This window comes from Colletes latitarsis, chromosome 11 (genome assembly GCF_051014445.1).
Source record: "Colletes latitarsis isolate SP2378_abdomen chromosome 11, iyColLati1, whole genome shotgun sequence".
NCBI lineage: Eukaryota > Metazoa > Arthropoda > Insecta > Hymenoptera > Colletidae > Colletes > Colletes latitarsis.
In genome coordinates this window covers 20,668,139-20,689,116 of record NC_135144.1, presented here as the reverse complement: position 1 = coordinate 20,689,116, position 20,978 = coordinate 20,668,139, and the positions used below count along the sequence as shown (strand labels likewise).

Sequence of the window (20,978 nt, the reverse complement as noted above, 5' to 3'; positions counted from 1 at the left end):
TCCGGATAATGGAAAGCAACGATTACGTCGTCTCGCGAAACCGAATCTCGGATATTGTTGGATGCAAATTTCCGAGCGATTTCGAGGCAGGTGTTGTTTTTTCGACATCTGTGTACACCGTGTCGACCGAACGGGAGGGATTAAGCAAACATTTTTTTTACGAGCACCGAGGGAGATGCAAGTGCCCATTCGTTAAATACTTTACGCGACGCGATATTAATTCGTGTATCGATAGTCGGACGCCTTATCGTTGAATTACGTCGCGTTGCATAGGTAGAATGGGGAAAAAATACTGGCTATCGAGCGTGCGAGTCTGTTGTCTGAAATTTAAGAACGCTGCACCACCTGTACTTTCGTGTCACTCATTAATGAATTCCTGCTTAACTGCCGATTGATATCTGAGAACGGTGGTCGAGTGATTTAGGACCTCTCGTAACGGTACACCGATGGACAAAAAGATAGCACGCATCAAAATTAATCTAATTTTCGTTCGTTAAAGTTCAATTTTTTTTGTATATACAATTACTTTAGTATTCGAATATTACAACAGAGTAAAATTCCGATTATCCGGCATACTCGGGATTGAGTCAATGCTGGAAAATCAAATATGCTGGATAATTGGACTGTACCTACATATGAAGTGATTAAAACGAAGAATATAATCACAGATCTCTGGCCATAGATTAGATTTTCGGTAAAGAAGTTTTGTCTCAAAAGTGCGTAGGATTTCGGGGATATTCTGTTCACCAAAAATTATTTTAATTGAAAATTATTGTATTCGCCGAAAAATTTAGGCATCTACGCGTTAGAAAAATATTCGATGAACGGAAACAGAACATATGTTTCATGTACGAATAGATATGAGTCAGATTCGCATTAGATATTAGGAGCCATATCTGAAGCCACATATGTAATGATATAATAATACATATTTGAGGTACTACAGTGAGATAACTGAGTGGTACTATACATGTCAATGTGTAAAATTATATATCATCGAATATCACATATGAACTTGATTTATCAAATGAAATATAAAGATATTTTCGACTGACAACATTTAGTTACGATTCACATGACATTGCAACTAGAGCCCCTATTTCGCGTGAAATTGAAGTTGTACGCATTGCAACAGGTGATTTCAAGATTGCAGCGCCTTATTTCACGTACATTTAATACACATGTATTCAGGATTCAGCATATTTCAGCACACATTATTATCTTTGTGCGTTAACCATTCTGTTATTCCTGTTTTACTTTCGAGGTAATAAGTTTGCGACTATTTCTCAATTTTTAATTTTTCTCTCAACTTTTAACATGTTAAATCGCAATTTACAATTTATCCAGAAAATTATAGCATTTCTTTATGAAAAGTATTCGTTACGAATACGACTATTTTTTATTTTATATTTCCACAGCGTAATATCTTGATTCTTTTTCAAAATCTAAATCATCTGTGGAATCATCTGATGATAAAAACAGAGTACGAGTCAAAACGGACCCACCTTCGACGATTCAATCCTGCAACACTGTACGAACACATAAAATAAATAAAAGTAGCGTTTAAATTGAGGGATAGGTCGCTCGAGACCTCGAAATTCAAAAAGTTTCGAGCAGCCAGAAAGACTTGGAACGATGAGAAAAGACCTAAAAAGAATTCTCCCTTATATACACTCGAATCAAGAGACCACGAGCGTGTATCCGAGCTTCTGTATATCCGCGTCACGCGAAATAAGGGGCATTAGCGTCTAGCCGTGTTCCCTGGGATGATTTTCACGGCTGCGCGTGTATTTTAATACGCGCCTAGGATCGTATCCTCTAATTGCAGTGTCATCGTTATTCCCCCACGTTGGAATACGCGATTCAGGGTGCACCGAGGAGCCAGGTTATTAAGGATTTTCCCATAGCGAGAGTCGGCTTGACCAAGACCTGCGTCGTACGGCCGTGTTCCAGAGATCTTTCTTCGCACGATCGTCAGCGGGATCCACCGAAAGCTGGGTCCGTATTGAGTCTGCATAACGCGGAGGGTGCCGCAGAAGCCAGAAGGTGGAGTTTGCTGTCAGGTACCCGATTCCTCTGTCCGTAACGAAGAGGTAGAGAGGTCTTCGACCGGTAGCCTAAGTCGAGAAGCAGTCCCTAAAGAGGCACCAGGGTCATTAGCGAACGGAACATTTATCCTTGTCCCTCTTTGTCGCTTCTTCTCTTTCTCTTGGTCGGGTGTTCGCACTTGATTCGCCGTCGGTATCAACGGGTGCCAGGCAGGAAGACCCGTATTATCGAGTCAATTGTCTCTCACCCTCCTCCCCCGGGCAGTTCAGCTGACTATAAAATCATTATCACCCGTCCACCACCACCGTCACCAACCACCAACCTTCCCCCCTCCCTCCCAGCCATTGCTTCTCTCTCGACGTTGAACGCTCGATTATCCCATTAATACGACGGGTCCGTGCGTCCATCCGTCCCGTCGGATCTTTAATTATTTAAATGCAGAGCAACACGGAGCCTCCAAAGTCAGGGGCGGATCTCGTCCGCGCAGATTCACCTCGTTATTCCACCTCTGATCCACTCGCGTATTTATCAAATTCCTTTCAAGGAACCGCCTCGTCTTTCGCGAAAATACTTCCTGCTTTTAACCCTAATCCGTGTACCAAGTTTCTTTGCTAATCACCTTAAATAGCTGTTAATTCAATCATCGGTGATCGCTTCTTACAGACAATTTAAAGTGTATTTGACACCTGTTGATTTATTCGTAAACTTCCCTATGTTCGTGAATTTATTTGTAAATTCGATGAATCTTTCAAGCTTACATTCAGATTTTTTATTCTGAAATTTGTGTCTAGATACGAATTTAGCTCGTTCTGTGTATCATCGAGCACGTGACCGATCGACGATCGTGGACACGCAGCAGAGAGCTCGTGGCATATTTAGATTATCGATGCCAACGAGGTTTAAAAGAGCCGTCGTTTGCGGATTATTCAGCATCAGGCGACGTGGGTAACCAGACGCGTTTCGCTTCTCGTTGCAAATGGGTTAATAGGTTACGAACGATTCGAATTATAGACTAACGTGGCGATTGTCCCGTGCCAGATCATTTCTTGGCACGACAGGAAAAATGTTCGTTTTAACGAAACTGGAGTACGCAATGTGAGCCAATTTGGTAAATCGTGATTACTCTATTCAGGCCTGTTTGCAAAGGTGATACGTCGGGAACGCGAGCAATTTCGATGGACGCGAGCGTATTTGGACGAGCAGTATATCCGATAACGATCTGATATTTGTCTCTGTAACCGCGTACCGCCCTGATACGCTGAAACCAATACCCTTAGAAGACTTGGCTCGACGATTCTTAACTGCTCCGCGCGCAAATAAAAAGGTTTTCATAACTCTCTGCCCCGTGGAACGAGGAAGTGCGTCCGGCATTTTAACTCGTCCACGTCAACAGATGTCTGAAAGACGATCGTAATATCAATATTATTCCACTCATCGCTATTATAAATCGTTTTAAACGCAATTAATCATTTCGCGTGCTTAATTGCTCGCCTTTGTCGAAAACGAAGTGGGAGAATTTAGAATAGGTCTCGATATTAGGACGTTCACGGATACAGTTGTCTCTGTTTATGTCTTGTAATTTGTAATATTCTTTTCAACGTTGTAAACTGTTCAATTCTCCATTTTTTAGACTTTGAAAACCGGTTCGATATCAACGTGAACCGTCTAATTTTAAAAAGATTTTATGGCGGACGCAAGATATAAACAGGGGTTGCATCGTAGAAGAAGTTAACAAGATTCTGGAAAAATTAATGAACGAGAAGAATCGAGGTAAAAAAATATTTTCCCTGTAAGTGGTTCAATCTATATTAGCGATAATTTGGTTTTAAAAAAATGTATAAATATCAATTGCTCGAAGGGCGGTTACGTGATAATTTCCCCTCGAGCAGTGTGTTAAGAATGGCGGATAAATAGCGTAAGAGCGCGAAGGTAGATGTTGCTGAGCACCAAACGATAAATACTGTCTGCTTGTTCCGATAATTAATGAAATAAGATTAACTATACATCGTGACTGTTATGACCGCGTACGTCACCATGACCATAACGGGCATAGAACGATTGTAACTATCATTAAGCGAGGATTTAATGAGCGAGGCGTGCCGGACGTGGGAAGTCGTCTATCGTGCGGTAATTATCGTGTTGTAATAGGGATCGAGAACAGGAGTGGACTACGGGCATGTGACCGCGGCGTTGTCGACCGCTTCGCCACTTTGCGCTCGAGTACGCGACAACGAGATCGTTTTACGAAATCGCAGCAATGGCTGACGGCGCCTGCAACGTGGGAACAGATGAGAATAATCGCCTTAGCGTCGATGATCACCGGTACGCGTTAAATTATTTCCAACAGAAATATACATTGGCTTTAAAGATATCTTTTCGTGCGAGACACTAGAGTAATTACAGTGTTCAGCAATTCGTTTAGTAACGAGTGATCGTTCATGAACGACGTCGACTATTATTACCGATGATTGCTATGCCGTTGGACGGAAAAACGACGCACCGAACGCGTCGAAAAGAGTAACGACGGGTCTTCGAAAAGGGTGAGCATCGACGGGAAACGTCGCGACGCGGAAATAAGAGGAGATTTCGGTATTAAAAAAGAGAAAAAAAAGAAGCGACGCGATAGAAGGGAACACCCCTTTAGCGACATCCCCGTTTACCATTCCACGGGGATGGTCGGGTTCTTTAACTGACGCCACGTCGGCGGATTAGGTCTCGTTAGGATATCGCGGAGTCGTTAAAAATAATTGTCAGTCGGATAATTAAGGGGTGGAGGGGAAAACCACCCCACGGATGGCGAGGGAATATTTTCTTTGCCGGAGGAGAAACGATTTCCACGGTCTGTTTCTTAGACCTAACTCCGCGAACCTCTTATATTTGCTTTCGCGTTCCCTTCTTTCTTTTTTATTCAATCTTCGCGCACAACGGTCTCCTTCTCGTCAATCTGCTTACGTTCCTCCTCGAGCGGCTCTTTATCCGCGGTCCGTATTTTGTTAGCACATCGTTAGGAAGCCCGAAAGGGGGTGCGCGCTTTTCCTTCTTCTTCTTCTTCTTTTTTTTTTTTTTTTTGTTCGATCGAGAGAGGGTGAAGACACGGAAGGTGGATTCTCGAGGCTCCGGTTCAACTAACGGGCGTGCATCGCTTGTTACGCAGATCGGACGCGCTCGGAATTGAATTTTTAGCGAAGGAACGCGCCGTGTTGTTTGTATTCACGTCTGCGTGGTATACATTAACCTAAACTAAACCTTATAAGAGCAACGACGGTGACGTAACCCTTTAATACCATGGCTAGCGAAACCATCGCGCGTTTACACGTTTCCCCGATCCTTTTGCAATTTTATTAGCAAATCGAACGAAAACTAAGCCGTGGTATTTTGTCTAGTTATTATGTAAATTTGTTTTGTATTTATACAGAAAGGAAACGCCACGGAACGAGAACAACGCGACGTAATAACTTTCCAGGCGGACGAATAGAAATGATAAAAATCCAGATCGACGTCGGATCGGAATTTGACACGTTCGACGGGAGGGGAAACAGAAAGAGAAACACACGGTCGTCTTCGCGAAGGGGCGGTTGGTTGCGTAAACCCCTCGCGACGAAGGATGACTGGGTAGCATTGTAAATATTAATGCGGCGAGCTCGGGCAAAGAAAAATATTTGAATAATAATTACCGGAGGCACCCCACTCTGGCCCTTGTTACGCCCTCGTATAATAAAAAGGTTCGCGGAAGGAAGAAGACGCACGCGAAGACGGGGTCGCTACGAGAATTTTCTAATTAGGAGGATCCGGAGTCGGATCCGCAAACAATACTAGAAGCAGCGCTTCCTCGTCTTTGCAAGACACTCGAATCCTCCCGAGGAGAAAGATTTTAATATCCAAGGCTTCGACCGTTATTATCACTCCCTTATTTCCGTCGCAAAGGAAAACAACGAGGCCCCGCGCGGCATTGGAGGAATCTCGATCCCCGTAATTTATGGTTTGCCAGAATAAGAAAACAATACGCGATTAACGATTATTCGTTAAAAGTTTCTTCACGTATAAATCGAGTCGAGCATTTTCGTTAAAAATCTCATACGAATTTTCGAAATGTACTCTGTTCGGAAGAAGTCTGACATAGACTGATCTGAGACTACTAGGAGAAAGTACTCCTGTTTTTAAAAGTAAAGAATTATTTGCTCCATTAGCTATTGGCACTGAAATTGTGATGGAATATGCATAAATATATACCCATTGCGTTTCTGCGTTAAATAAATTGCCAAAAGCTCGATGCTCGCGTGTTTCTATTTACCTTGACGCACGCAAGATTATTCGTCGAAATTCCATCACGTAGGCAGGTCATTTTCTACGATGTAACGAACTTTAAATTATGTGCCAATAAGGAAGTCTCGTAGAACTTGTTGAACAGGTAATCGATACACGGGTTTAATTACTGTATCGTGTGTAGAATAAGACGAGTGCAATTTTACGACAAATACGCCAGCGTGACGCGAGCTTGAGTTATAATTACCCACTTATTTGCTTTTGCCACTCGGTATAAATAGCTTAACTCGTAAAAATCTAGATGTATCCGTACGAGAAGTGGAAGAATTGGTTGTCGCAGAATATACGAGTTACCATCGGACGATGCAGTTTGCAAAGCTCGTAAAATATTCTGCGTATCTTGTTTTCGCATCTAACTGTAATGCTGAGACCGAACGAGGTTAGATATCGATAATAGCGATTCTGATTGTTTGTTTTGCCATTGAAGCGCCACGCTGAGGCGTAGCACCTGATAAATAAATAAATAGAAACTTAATAGAATGGTAACGAGTAAATATCGAAGAAGGAACGACGCGAGTTTAATTAATTAATCACCTGAAACGGATCCTCGGCGCGCGTCGTGAAACGTTTGACCGCGGTAATTCGAAACGCTAAAAGAGGAGAATATCTGTCAAGGCGTAACAATCACCGTCAACTGGACTGAAATTAAGAAATAAAACGGCAGTTACACCCTGTAATCAAAGTGCTTCGAGGCGTTAATTGGATGAACGATGGTACTTACACGAGAAATGGAGTTTGCTTCGTGCATATCAGGGTCTTCCTTCATTCGACTTCGCTTTCAGAAATTTTGCCGTAACCGAGCATTAAATCTGTTCGCCGATTGGTCGATCCACGCGACACCGAAACGTGATTAAAGTAATTAAGTCGGGGCCGGGATGGTGAGTGTATAAAAATAGGGCGTTAGTGTTTTCCAGAGGGGATTAAGAAACCCTATCGAGATGGCGACCGGTACCCGTATAATTTAAATTCGCATTTATACACCGTGCTCTCATCGGCTGAGTTCGAATTAAGGGTTCTCGAACAACTTTCACGTATTTTCGTCGCGTTGCCATACACGTTCCTCTCTCCCGTATATTACGTACAAGTCCTTCAACCTCTTCAAATCGTTTAACATTTTGTTCTCGCATAATCGACCTCTTGGAATGGCCTTTGCATCGATGATGTAGTTGATTAAAATTACGTGCTCTCCTATGGCTTGACCCGAATTATTGTACATTCTGATCTGCTTATCGTTGCAACGATATTCCAACCCCTTCGTGGTACATAAAAGTTATAGACTTGATAGCAGCGTATCTTAACACTAGAGATGCATACTATTTTACTGTACGCAATTAAATTAAGATATTATTATTTTATTGGTCGATCTAAGTTCTGGGAACGTTTCGCTTAGGCCGTTGGATATTTAATCGACGCGTGTCCGAGTAATTTAAGAAACATGATAATTTACTCCTGGTAATTTCTCGGGTTTGACGCGCAACGTAATAAAGCGCAGACGACAGGAAATAAGAAACTGGGACGTCAGATTTGTCTGGAAAGATTAAGAAGCCCTATCGTGATCAAGACTCGAGCATGTAACTATTAGATGGCTCGATACCGTAATAAGGAATGAAGATTTCCAGGGTAAAGTGCAGTACGCGCCGCCGATGGCAAGCTTGATTCCTCGATATTGATTCCATGTCTAATTAATTGAGAATTACAAAAGCGGGCACGGCGTAATCATATCGGCGAAAGGGGGAACGAAACGAGGCTCGAAATTCATAGAATATGCAAACGTTGTCGGTGAGTTCAAAGGGGCTACTCGGAATAAATTAAGGAAAGGGGTCACGGTACGTGGTTTTCCTCTTTCCTGCTGGTTCCCTGACAGTCATTAGGATAATCAACGAATTAGCGTTCCCGCGCTAAGGACTGGATAAGGTATAGGGAGTTAGCGGGACAAAGTGCGTCTCGACACGCGATGCCCCGGAATGATGCAGATACGATGCACACTCATCCCTCGGAGATTCCCCTCTCGATCAATCCGACACCATCGCTTCCATTATACTTTTTATCCTCGCAGAATATCCTTTGAAGCGGAGTTTCAGTTCCGAGTAGAACGATTCGCCGCGTTTAATTCCGAAAACGTAAATTTTATACGGGACTCAGGGGGCCATTCTACCGCGAACCCTCCAGGAAATCGACCCTCTTTGTTTCAAATTTTTCTAAAGAATTTCGTTTAAAAAATATACTCAATGTGTAATAACAGTTGAGCAAGCTATTAAATATCGAGAAAGTTAGTCAACATTACTATTCGAATTTACAGAAAATATATTTTAAAATAAATTCAACTATAATAATATATTCTAAAATTGATTTAGAATAATTAAATACTTTATGTTGACTTGAATATTAGAGTTACTTCTACTTAAATAGGACGCCGCGTTTGTACGCGCAAGTACCGAAAAGCGTGACGAAATAATGTACCAAAAGCAATTGACGTATTTTACGAAGCGATCGGTAAATATTTAATTTCGCGAGGAGAGTGGAAATAAAACTTAATGGCGCAGAACTGGTACACGCACGAAGACAATTTTTTACCCTCGTCAGGGAACCCTTGTGAAAAGAATTTGCTCGAACTGTGTCCTGCGATCTTCGTCGAAGATAAACCGACCCACGTGGTAAAAGAGCTGAACTATCTCATCGTGTTTTTCACGCCCCAAGACAGAATCTTTCATTCCGTGCCCGTAAAGGGTACGTTCGCGTGTGAAATTGAGGAGGACGATAGACGAGTGTGTTAACTTGTACCAATTAACTGCTCCTTAACTCCGACCGGAAGTACGTAGTTCATCACTTTTACCACCCATGCGCTGACACGGGTTGTTGCACGTATATCGGATGTCCAATTTGTATTTAAGCCTCATTACTTCTGCCTTTTACAAACGTATAGAGTATTTATAAATCTGTTTCGAAAAATTACATTTAATTGAGCACCGACAAACAGGAATAGATTAACGATAAAACATATCGATCCCTAATTTATCAAATTGCGAATAAAACTTAAAATTATCAAAGTACTCTAGTTTTCTAAATATGCACTTTGGAAATATTTTTGACCACGCGTGCTCGTAATTCGCTAACATTGTTCGCTACCAGGAAGCGACTAATTAATTAAACGTCGTTCAAAGCGTTCGTCGTAATTAATCGTATAAATACACAAAGCAGTTCGCGAAATAACTGCACGTCGATCCGCGAAAACATCGACGCTCTCGTGGAGCGAATTAATTACAATTAAAGTATCCTGTTTGCGCTGGGATCGTTATCCCAACGATTCAGGGCGTTTCTGTGGCGTACGTCAATGGATTCTTTAAGGGTTCCTCGGCTTTAAGCCTTTAAGCACCTGACCATAAAGTTACTGGTAATTGTCTCGGTGAATCTGAGCGACTCACCCTCGTCGACAGATATGCAAATAACTCGGGGTTAGTTAGCTAATGGGGTTGCCGGGGTCGGTGTCTGTGAACGGAGTTCATTCATTAAGGGTTGATGGCTTAATTGCCAGCTCGCAGCATCACTGCCACCCCCTATCAGCCACCACGGTCATCAACCTACCCCGTCCGTTTACTCGTCTTCTACCACCTCTCCTGTTCCCTAGCAACAGGTTGTAACAGGAGACGTTTGTACAGACTGCTCTCCACAAGCCAGGATTCAACTCGTTTTACGTCCCGAACTGGCGTTAATTAATTGTCCCGGCCTGGCAGTCGTCGACCCGACAGGAAGACCTCTTTTCCCTTCCGTCGCGGTTAATTGTCGAGCACGTCGTTAACGCGATCTTTTCTGCCCTTTTATCCGGTCGAGAAAGTACTCTGGTTTTTAATGAGCTTCAAACGCTCGCTCGAATCCGCCCGCTTGCTTCTTTCCCCGCCTGTTATCGCGTCCTCGACGGGGACGCGTCCATCATCGAGCAAATTTATTAAACGCAAACGTTTCGTTTCCTTTCCCTTTTTCTTCTCGCGTTAAACGATGCAATTAACAAAACGGGTGGTTCTTGACATGTTTGAAAATCGATTCATGAGCCAAGATATACCGTTTCCACTGCGAAGAATCGTGTCGTCCGTCGTGAATGGGGAAACGTTTTTCGTCCCGACTCTCCTTCCCTGTTCTTCGCGACGTTTTTTTCCCCATTTTACGCGGAGGTCACGACTATACGAATTTTCGCCATTCGTATGCGACACGGTGGCGCTGTCAACGCGGGTCGACGTGAATTATCGCGTGTGTCAGGCTTTACGTACAGCTCGTATGAACGGTTTAATTTAAGGTCGCCAGGTTTCATTCCTGGTAGAAAGCGGGAATAGCGCGGGGGGAACGGGTAAAATAAATAGAAAGAATGCTTTTCTGAACTCGAGCGTTCCGTTACTTTCGACTCGTTCGTCGGCCGAACACGTACTTTTCATGCGATTTTTCACAATACTTGCTCGATCGAGACCACTTTAAACCCAGCCTTTGTTTACCGTGGACAGTAAAACATCACGGAAATTCTTTTCCGCGTGCTTTCCTAGGGCACACGCGCGCATACGGAACCGAACTTTACTGTATAATAATCCCCTCTCGACGAGAGGAATGAATAATCAGATTTCAGCTATTTTTTACGAGACCGATTCGTGACAGGTTTGATAAACTTAGATCCAAGACAAAGTACTCCAGGAATCGTAATTAGAAATAATTCTTGATTCGGATCAGTCGAATAGGAATAGATTAGTAAAATGTTAAATATCCTTATATTCGTGAATGTATGTTGTGTTGTTAAATACTTGCAAAGGTTTAATAAAACGTCATAACGGTTCGAACGATGTTTCACACGATATTGCTTGTACAGTTTGCATATTTTTCGTACGTACGTGCACGAATGTCACATATTCTTTGCATACCTTACGTACATAAATGGAACATGTTTTCTGCATACGTTACACGCGTAAACATCCACAAGAAGTACCATTTTCGTACTGTTTGAGGCAATAAGGTCGAAAGTCCAGCCACCACCCACGCGTTAACGTTCTACGTTCGAGGCTAGTCAGTTTCTTTCCGGATTCTCGAGAAATTTGGTAAGAAAGGGCACGGCTTCCCGCCATCGGATATAGCTGGTCATATAAGCGGGAGATGTGCCGTGGATGGAAATGGTCGTACTTGGGGTAGAATCCAGAAATTCCCAACCATGCGATTGTCTATCTCAGCTTCTGCACGAGGAGTCGTGAACGCCGCTGAAGGCGGGGATGATTTAGTAATGAAGATATTAACGGACCGAAAGCGTGCCACGGAATACTGAGATTCAACTATCTAACGGCTAACATAACTCACGTTTATGACTCCATAGCGGCCGCTTCTTCCCGCAGCCTTTGTCAGACCGTCGCCCCTTTTTTCTTTTCGCACACCCGTTACACCGCGGGCAATTAATGCCCAAATCGCTGGGGAAACATTCGAGACGGTAACGTCTGCGGTTTTGCGACAATATCCGACCTTTCATATTTGATGGCACGCGTGATTACACCGACTAATTTGAGAATTAATATACATTTGTTCTTCTCCAACATTTCAATATGCTACGACAGCTTCGGCAGTTTGTTTACGCTGTACAAATTTATTGCAATTTTATTCACTGTATTTGTTTACTTTTCCCTCGAAGACGCATTAAGTAGACATCGAAAATTATTGTACGTTTTAATTAGTTTGTAATTGGTCCAAAGGGAAAGGAAATTCGCAGATTTTGTATCTGAATGAACGTAGATGGTTTAGGGGTCGCGGAGGGTCTAAAAGAAAAAGGGACGAGAGGGAAAGAGCGTGGCATACAATAAGTTTCAGTGGGATACATTAGCGGAGTTATACTCCCGGAGGCACTGCTGGCTACGCGGTATATCTTGGTTATTTTTTACTATCGCCTCTGGCAACGGATAGAAGCACGTGGAAGGGGTGATTTCCTCGCCCTTCGCCAGACCCTATTTCAGGGCGCAGAAAGGGACACTCAGATATCGCCTATCTCGAGGCCTTTCAGCAGATTCTCGTGGAACTTCAAATTTGTCGCGTTATTTAATAAAATGTCAAAAGGCACTGCGATGTTTTCAACTTCATTTTCAACGTTCACTGAGATTATTTATCGGACACGTAATTGTATTTAAAAGATAGACGACACTGTAATCTTGTATTTACGTTGCTGCAATGAAAAGTAACATTTTTTTACGCGTGGAAGAATCGTTCGTAAGTTTCGAATCGTATTTTCCACGCGCCACATTTTCCCGCACGGATGATAGGAAGTTATCCCAGGGGTGAGGGATATTTTTATATTTATGGCGTCGCGAAGGGGAGAGGGAAGGTGGCACTAATGTAACCCCCCTTTTCTTTTTTGGTAATAACCATACGCGATAGTCACGCAGAGCGAGAAGAGTCGAATTATGGGGTGGGCGAGGATATTTCGTGGGGTAAAAAAAAAACTTATTTCGAGGGGCTGTCTATACACAGCACGGGGTGGTTGTATTTTTTTAGAATCTGCCCTCTTACGAAACGCATTCTGGGCTTGTATCGCCTTGGCTTAAATTTCAATTCGATTTTATTAATTAGTATACCGTATCGCGTTCTTCGAGATTACAAATCTAGACGATGTCTTCAATTTCGTATCGTTAAATGTACGAAAGAAGGTTTATTTTAAAGACTGAAGGGTGTGCCAAACTTTCGAGCGACAGTGCATGTCGTTGGAAACCAAACCGAGGAGAAAATTGGGAAAGAGAAATTGTCGAAACTAATCCGCGTAAAACCGTACGGCGGATCGTTTTACGAACGAATGTTAGTCATTCTACGATCGTTCGTTGCTTGGCAAAGATTGGCAAGCTAAAAGAGACGGATAAGTCTGTTCCGCGTAAGTTCAACGACGCTCGGAAGTTTCAGCGAACAGAACTAGAGTCAAAATTCATTTCTGAAACTACTAAATTTCAAAACTGAAACCATAAAACTAAATTTTAGTTTTCAACAATAAGGGGCAAAGATTCTTTGTCACAAATCTTATAAATCTTCTTTTATTACTCCGGTGTCTATATGTACAAAACTATTTCCACAATCAGGAAATAGAAAATATAATTACCGGTAATTACCGAACTAGAAAGCGGGAACAAATTGAAAAGACGAACATGATCCTTATTTGCGGTGCGTGCAATGAGTATGTAACGACTGAGATTCTTCGTGTAACAGCTACTTTTAACATTACTGGAACGTTTGAAACGTGTTGGGAATAAAAAGAACATTGTTGCCATTCTATCATCGGTATTATAAAGCCTGGACATACTAGACTGTAAATCGCACCGAATTTCGTTTTAGAACTCTGTCGCAAACTATCGTGTACTATTCGAAATTTATTATAGTTATAAACCGTGTACACGCGCGTTCAACGACTACGAGCACGATGTTTTATTTTGGAACGAGCATTCTATTATGGTTTTGTCTGTATTTTTGCAAAATGTTTTATTTTTAACGATGATGCAGCCAATTTACCGACCACTTTAATTCAAAAAGCATGCGCTGTTGGGCACCAGTTCGGCCTCGTTGGTTTCGAGAAATTGAACGTCAACGACAACAGAGTGTTTACATATGGTACAGTACCAGTGCGCTCGGTAATCAAATAATTGAAGCGTATTTTATTTATGGGCATTTGACAAGCTGAAAGCACTCAATTTTCCTGATGCAGACATTGTCAGTTTTACCGGAGACTCCGTGCCACTATTCTAAATAACCGTGTAGTGATGTGGTACCAACACGGTGGTTGGCTTGCACATTATGCACGACAGTCAAGAGTAACAACTGTCTCCGTAGACAGTTCTATAACCGGTGGATTGATCGCCGCGAAGTATTTCTGTACCCGTTGCGTTCACTGGACTTGACGCCGTTGGATTATTTTCCGTGCGATGCATTCAAAGACAAACTTTGTTGCGAATCCCGAGCACACGAGAGAACAAACTGTTGCGACGCGTTTATTTTCAGAACGATCGTGCAACTTGTCGCTTCCTCGTCGATCGAAGGGACTGTCGGGCGTTTGATTTTTCACGCGCCAGGCAAAGCAATTAATCAATTTGCTGAATTATTAGTAACTATGCATGGAAAAAGGAATACTTCATCCCCCGAAACTCTTAATTTTCATGTAATTTTTGAGCCAGAATAATAAAGTTAGATCGTTAGTAATAGCGGAGAAGCGTATGGAAACTGTTCGAGTTAAATAGGTGGGCGCAGTTTAAAAAAGAAGTTACGTCCGTTTGACCGTTGGTCGGAGGAAAAAGAACGACATTTTATGCGCGCCAACTTAACATATGCGACTGTACGAAGGGTACTAATTCGCCAGAGAAACTATCTTCACAGAAACGAAATGTTTCCTCTTATTCAATGTCATGCACGAATAAACTTAAGCCTGTTAGGTGTAATGACGAGGTACAGCTAGGGGTTGCTACCGTACTGGCAAGGGTAGGTCAATGATAGGTCGCGTACCCCTAAGAAAGGGGCTTAGAATAACAGTGGCGAAGGTTCTATGCTACTTTGTGTAGCAAGTAGATGCTATTCTATTTTTCAAAATGATTATGTTGAACTTGGTCTACCATTATTTATTCTTTTGCAAGGTAAAATTGTTATCGATTCTCTTTCTGCGTATTACGTTCGACAAAGAACCTTGATACACCGTGGAAAAACATGCATGCTACTTATCATTCGAGAGGACAATATTTTATTTTTCGAAATGATTATGTTGAACTTCGTCTTTCATTATTTATTTCCTTCGCAAGATAGAACTGTTATCGATTTTTCTACGCACGAACGTTAGCAAAAGTGTATTTCGAAATATAGAAATTGAAATTGAAAACTGAAGTTTATTTGGAAAGCGCCATGCATAAAGTCAAACTCTCCGTAATTTGCATCGTTTTATCGATACCGGATTAAATCTCGTGTCAAAAAGAGTTCCACGGACACGCGAGTGGCAAGAAATAGACGCAAATAAATAATTCGTCGCGTCTCTTTAAAAATACATGTCTTTTATTAATCCTTTGTTACAACTGGTTGCCCGTACGTAGAGGAGGTAAATTAGTTATCCTACGCTTCCTTGCAGACACCCTTTATTATCGGAAGTATAACGTAGGGGAATGCACCCCAGTGATTCTAACAAATGTATTCCGATTATACGCCTTCTTTGTACTTTCTTATATAGCAAGGTACGTTCGCTCCGGGTCCTTACGGTGGGAGGCGTCGGAAAAAAAAATAGTTTCGTGTCACGAACGAACATTAGAAACTTTTTTCCAAAGGGTGGTACGCGTGGCAGGGTCAGGAACGACCTTGGACAACGCGCGGAAAGGGTCATACGCCCCGACAATCGTGCATGCTGCAGGTGCTGACTATCACGAAATAAAATAATCATGACGTCAGAAAACTTTTATGATTCATCAAAAAGATCATCGAACGTTTAATTAGATATTGCGTGGACAACCGTGGAGTTCAACGATCCCCATGCCGGAAGTTTCATTAATGCTTTTAGTTTTGTAAAAAAAGGGGTCAAAATGTCCATCGTCGACGCGGACACAATGTATAGAGATTATTAGGAAAAGAGCTCTAACAAGGAAATGAATATCCGGACCTGCGGTTCGTATAACGCGTTTTCATAATTTAGGTGCAAGGAATGCTTCTTCAAGGTCCCGTCATACCTGTCAGCCATACATTGTAATACAGATGTAGATATATAGGATAGTAGAATTCCATCCGATACATCGGAATTCGTTAAATCGAGGTTTTTTACCAAAGAAAAATGTTCGTGTATAACATTTCAATTCTTATCGAAGATTTTTGAGATTGCGCGTTCACAAGTACTCTGTGACGTTTTCGTCGTCTTATGCAATCGTTTTAATTCGCGTGATATTTGGCGTGCTATGGAAGACTTTGTTTATTTGGTAGACGGTGACGTGTCGTTCCGCAAAAATTGAACGGGATGGTTATTCACGAGCAATTACTATCGTTTCCGTGGTAAGACGTTTTAATCCGGACGACGACCCGTCGTGTCTTGCCGTGACATTTTAATACACGTTGGAATTGGCCCACCTAGACAGGGTTCCAACAGTCACGAGATATCACCGAGAAACGATTGCGAAAATATCGCCGGGCGGGGGAGGAGGATGGAAGTGTTTCGATCGGAAAGTCGTTTTCACGCTCCGTCCCGTTTATTCTCGAACATGATACGCTGTTTAGTCGATATGTCAGTACGATCGTCGTACGACCGGGGGGGTTTGGTGCACGTGATTTTCCAGAAATAATAATTTCTACCGCCTAACAGGCTATATTTTCATCCTTCGTCGTTTTCGTAGCTTTCCTTTTATTCTCGTTTTTCATCGGACGCGCCTCATTTCTCGCGGATCGAACGTCGACAGCAACAATCGTCGTCTCGATGTTCAAAGCGAGGACGTCTTATTATTGGACTTTCCGCTTTCTTGACACTGCAGCCCCTTCCATCGACAACCCCCTAGGTCTGCGAAGGAATTTATTTTTGCAATTCCAGCTCGATCGAATATCCTGACTAGGCGACAATCGAGAACCCTTCCAATCTTATAATCCTTCGCGAAACATTTATTAGAAGACTCGTCGAAATTAAGTTTCGTTGTTCTCGCAATGCAGGGATCTAAAGTGACACTTGCAAACCGTAGTCGAGACGAGAATTCGTGTTAATTTCATTTTTTTTTTTTTTTGAGGACAGAAATGAAATAAATATCAGACGAAAACAATTATTTTATTCTTACGAAATTATTACTATGTGCTAAAGTAAGTAAAACTTTATAGTTTATTGATCAGAAAGGCGTAAACACCCTTCATGGGAATTGCAAACAAATCGATAACAAACAATGCCATAGCTCGCTATAATAATCTAGGGTTGATTTACAAACTGTTGTAGCAACATGTATGCCGTCGAGAGTTGCATTTCTTTTGTCTATAAATTCTATAAAAATATCATTTTACGTGCTAGTATATTAATAATTCGTTAAAGAAAAAATCAGTAGAGGGGAAATTTTCTTCCTCTCGTTGGTTTCCAATCCCTGTAGACAGATATCGCGTACCCCAAACAGGACGAAAATTATAGAAAATAGCAAGATATTTGAATTTATACGCATTAAAAGAACGTGTAGGCATCAGAATATATAGTGTCTTCGAGGGAAATCGATTTGGTTCATAAGTGGGGTTATAAATCATTGAGTAGCCGAGCAGTGCAGCATTGTTGCTGCATACATACTGAGGGGTTATAGATATCGATCAGATAGTTTATCTTGTCCCAGCAGTAAAATAATCGTACATATCATTTGCTTGCCTTCGCTGTATTCATGACAATATGAAAACATTTTTTCGAAAAATGCATATTAGTTATTGTAATCGCGTTTTATGGACGTATAGATATTTAAGAATCTATTCCTCTCGGAGAAATCAAAGTTAGGAAAACGTATGACTTTTCGACAGGACGAAGAATTATGTTTCTTTCAAGATGCGTTTTCAAAACGAGATCACAATAAGAATCATAATAAATACGCAAACAGTTAATCATTCTGCAAATACCGCGGGCAATTCGAATCTCTTTGTTAATGCATTCTTTATATCAGAACATATTTTGTCGATCGCGTGCAAAGGTTTCGGAAAAGGCTAAACGCGGTGAATACCAGCATGACTTTAATAAGCATTCACACTATTCTCGGGGCTCAATACGTCCATTGTTTGGTACAATGCGGAAGATTACGAATTTACATGACAACGGGCAGACTTGACGGTTTTTGGGTCGTGTTAAGGGTCGAGGTGACGCCTGAGACGATTTTTATGGGAGCGTAGTTGTGAACCTAACCCAGACCTCGCGTTGCGTTTATTCTAATTCTCTTAATCCTTTCTCTCTTCCTTACGACGTAACAGTTTCAACTAAAATAGGCAAATTCTAACATTTTCTCGTATTAATTTAATTTTAATCCCATTTAAGTTTCTATTCGTTTGATTCGCCGTTCGTAACGGTAGCTTATGGTTTGCATTAGCGAAATACCCGGTCGTTTCTACTCCTGTTATTTATCGTTCACACGAATCGGTTATGGTTTGCATTTGTCACGCGACAGGTTAATCAGTCGAACCCCCCAGCTAAATGAGGACATTAACAAACCCACAAAGAGAGACGTTTAACTGTTCGCCTGTAGTGTATTTCCTTTCTAAATGAGGCTGGTGTACGCCCTTGGCACGGGGTGCGGAAGATCCGCGATACGCTCATTTGCATGGAGGATGGGGCACCCCAGAGTGCCCGCTCGAAGGGAGGGGAAGGAAAAAAACTTCTGGCCGTGCGACGCAATTCAAAACAAACTTACCGTGCGGGTTTCGAGTTTCGATACAAAAAAAAAAAAAACAGGAAAATATGCATAGGGAGAGCTCGAGGGTAGGCGGGGTGGTAATTTGAGGTTGGGCTAATTTTGCACGCGATAAAAAAAAGTCGGTCGGGGCGACTGCAGCCCAGCTCGAGGATAAAAAAAGAAAGCACGCGGGCGTGGGGGATCGAAGAAACAATCGTAACGGATGTTTTTCCACGGATGGCCTCCCGGAAACGTCCGTGACAAGCGAATTAAAGTTTCGCTTATTTCCTAACATCCCCCGAGTCTCGTTTCTCGCCCCTTTTTTCCTCTCCAGAGCGTCGAGGTTGGCGCGAAAGTAAAGTTTCCAGCGTTTTAAATATGCTACCGTTCGACCACGCGCGTCGAGCGCTAGGTATAGAGTTGAAAACAAAAAAAAAAAAAAATTGAAAGCAGAAGTTTAAAACTTTCCTTCCCCGCCTACCGATTAAACGTTTTCTTCGCTTACGAGTCCCTCGCCGGCCACGCGTTTCCGCGTGAAACGCGGGAAACGAAGTTAAAGCAACTAAACAGCAAATGGCTGCTTTACAGAAGGATATCCGATAAAGCCACGACACGTAACGTATCAGAACTGGCACGAACGTGTTCACCAACTTTCTCTTTCACCGATTAAATAAACAATTGCGCTCACGCGCTGTAATTGCTCGTCGTGATTTTCTATCGCGCTTGCGAAACATATCGACAATTTATTCCTACGCAATCATTAAACCTTAACGCGTTAGCGCTAGCAATCTCGGCCATCCATCGGCTAGAATGATTTATATTATAATTAATCCGAATAAAATATAAGACAGAGGATGAAATTTTGAAAGAGGTAACTTTTTAATAAGTTATTGGAAATCTAGTGATACTTAATAACATCGTATCAAAGAAGAAAAAGAAGCGATTTCGAATACAATTTTCCTCCTATTTGTCTTTCAGAAATTTCAACTATTTGAAAATATTGAGTATTAGAAAAAGTAACTTGCACTTTGCATAAATGGATACGAACATCAACGCTTAGGAGTTAAAGACGCGTGGTACGTGACATGCAATCTACGCATCGGTCTTGTATGCTTCGATCAGCTTGTCCATAACGCGTTAAAAGCACAGCGAGAAGCAACAATAACAATTCAGCGCAGTTCTATCGGACTCTACGTATAAATTTTAATAATGTTCATCGTTGTTACTGACCTGTTGATGGCCAGGACGCGACTGAGGCTGGGAGAGAACCTGGCCTGCATGGTCTACTTGCACCGCTGAAACTATCACAAGCATTTGGTATTTTATTCGGTCGTGATGGAGTTTCTTTAAATTTCTATCTTTTTTTTTTTTTCTTTTCTTTTCTATTCGCAGAATTTTTTGAACAATAGAGCGGGGGGTTAGGATCCAACGTCTAGAAAGCTCGTATTGCCGAGGAACTCCAACGACTTGAAAAAGTAATTCGAGAAACGCGGATGGCAATCGTGATTTGTCGCGATATTCTAATTGTTTTTACTGATTTGGAGAAACTACAGAGCAGGCCAGACTCTCTCCTGCCTCGAACCGACGCCTCCGTTGTCAACGTGTAGAATTCTTTTACAGCCGTTTCATTCCTTACGCTTCTATACGAAACTTTAAGTCGCGCTTTGGCGCGCATCGACGTTGCTCCGGCAATAAACATTGAACGCTGATCGTTCAAGTAGTACAGATCAATAATTCTACTCCGTCGTGTTCGTATTATGGTCGATTGTTGTCTCATTCTTGGCACGCAGGGTACGGGTTTATTACGATCGCGAAAACTTTAGCGTTACGTGATTTATACATACGCATTTCGTTTGGTAAGAGAGTACGTAATAAACGCGTCGATAGCAGTACGTAGGTGTAGTTTGTTAAACATCCAGCAATTTAAGTGAAATTTATACCACGGTTTGGGACTCGATTGCTTTGCGTGTACATGTTCGATGACCATGTGCCGCATTATGACGCTTATTTTGGCAGATTACGCGTAAACTTTAACTTTGATTTTCACTAAGGAATGATTCTTTCTTTGTAATTCGAGAAATCAAAACGTGTCCTCTTCCACAAAGGAAGACGTTATTTCTCTTGCTGCAAAATTTGCAAAACTTGGACTCTCTATGAGCAAAGTATTTCATCTTGGTTGAATGGCAACACTATATTTACGTATCGGCGCAAGGTAACGGTAACCCATAATTAACATGCAACGCAAAGTGCGCATATAAAATCGCTGGT

At 42.0% G+C, this 20,978-nt stretch overlaps 1 protein-coding gene across 6 annotated transcripts in view; it reads right to left on the bottom strand.

Annotated features, from left to right (window-relative positions):
• The window catches only part of Zfh2 (Zn finger homeodomain 2), a 368,628-nt gene that overhangs the window by 16,914 nt on the left and 330,736 nt on the right, over positions 1-20,978 (bottom strand). For 2 of the 6 annotated variants that reach the window (XM_076777788.1, XM_076777789.1), the window contains exon 8: positions 19,941-20,011. The exons of the other annotated variants lie outside the window; for them this stretch is intronic. In XM_076777788.1, coding sequence (XP_076633903.1) covers positions 19,941-20,011 — 71 coding nt within the window. The remainder of the gene's footprint in view (positions 1-19,940; positions 20,012-20,978) is intronic. 6 annotated transcript variants of the gene reach the window in all.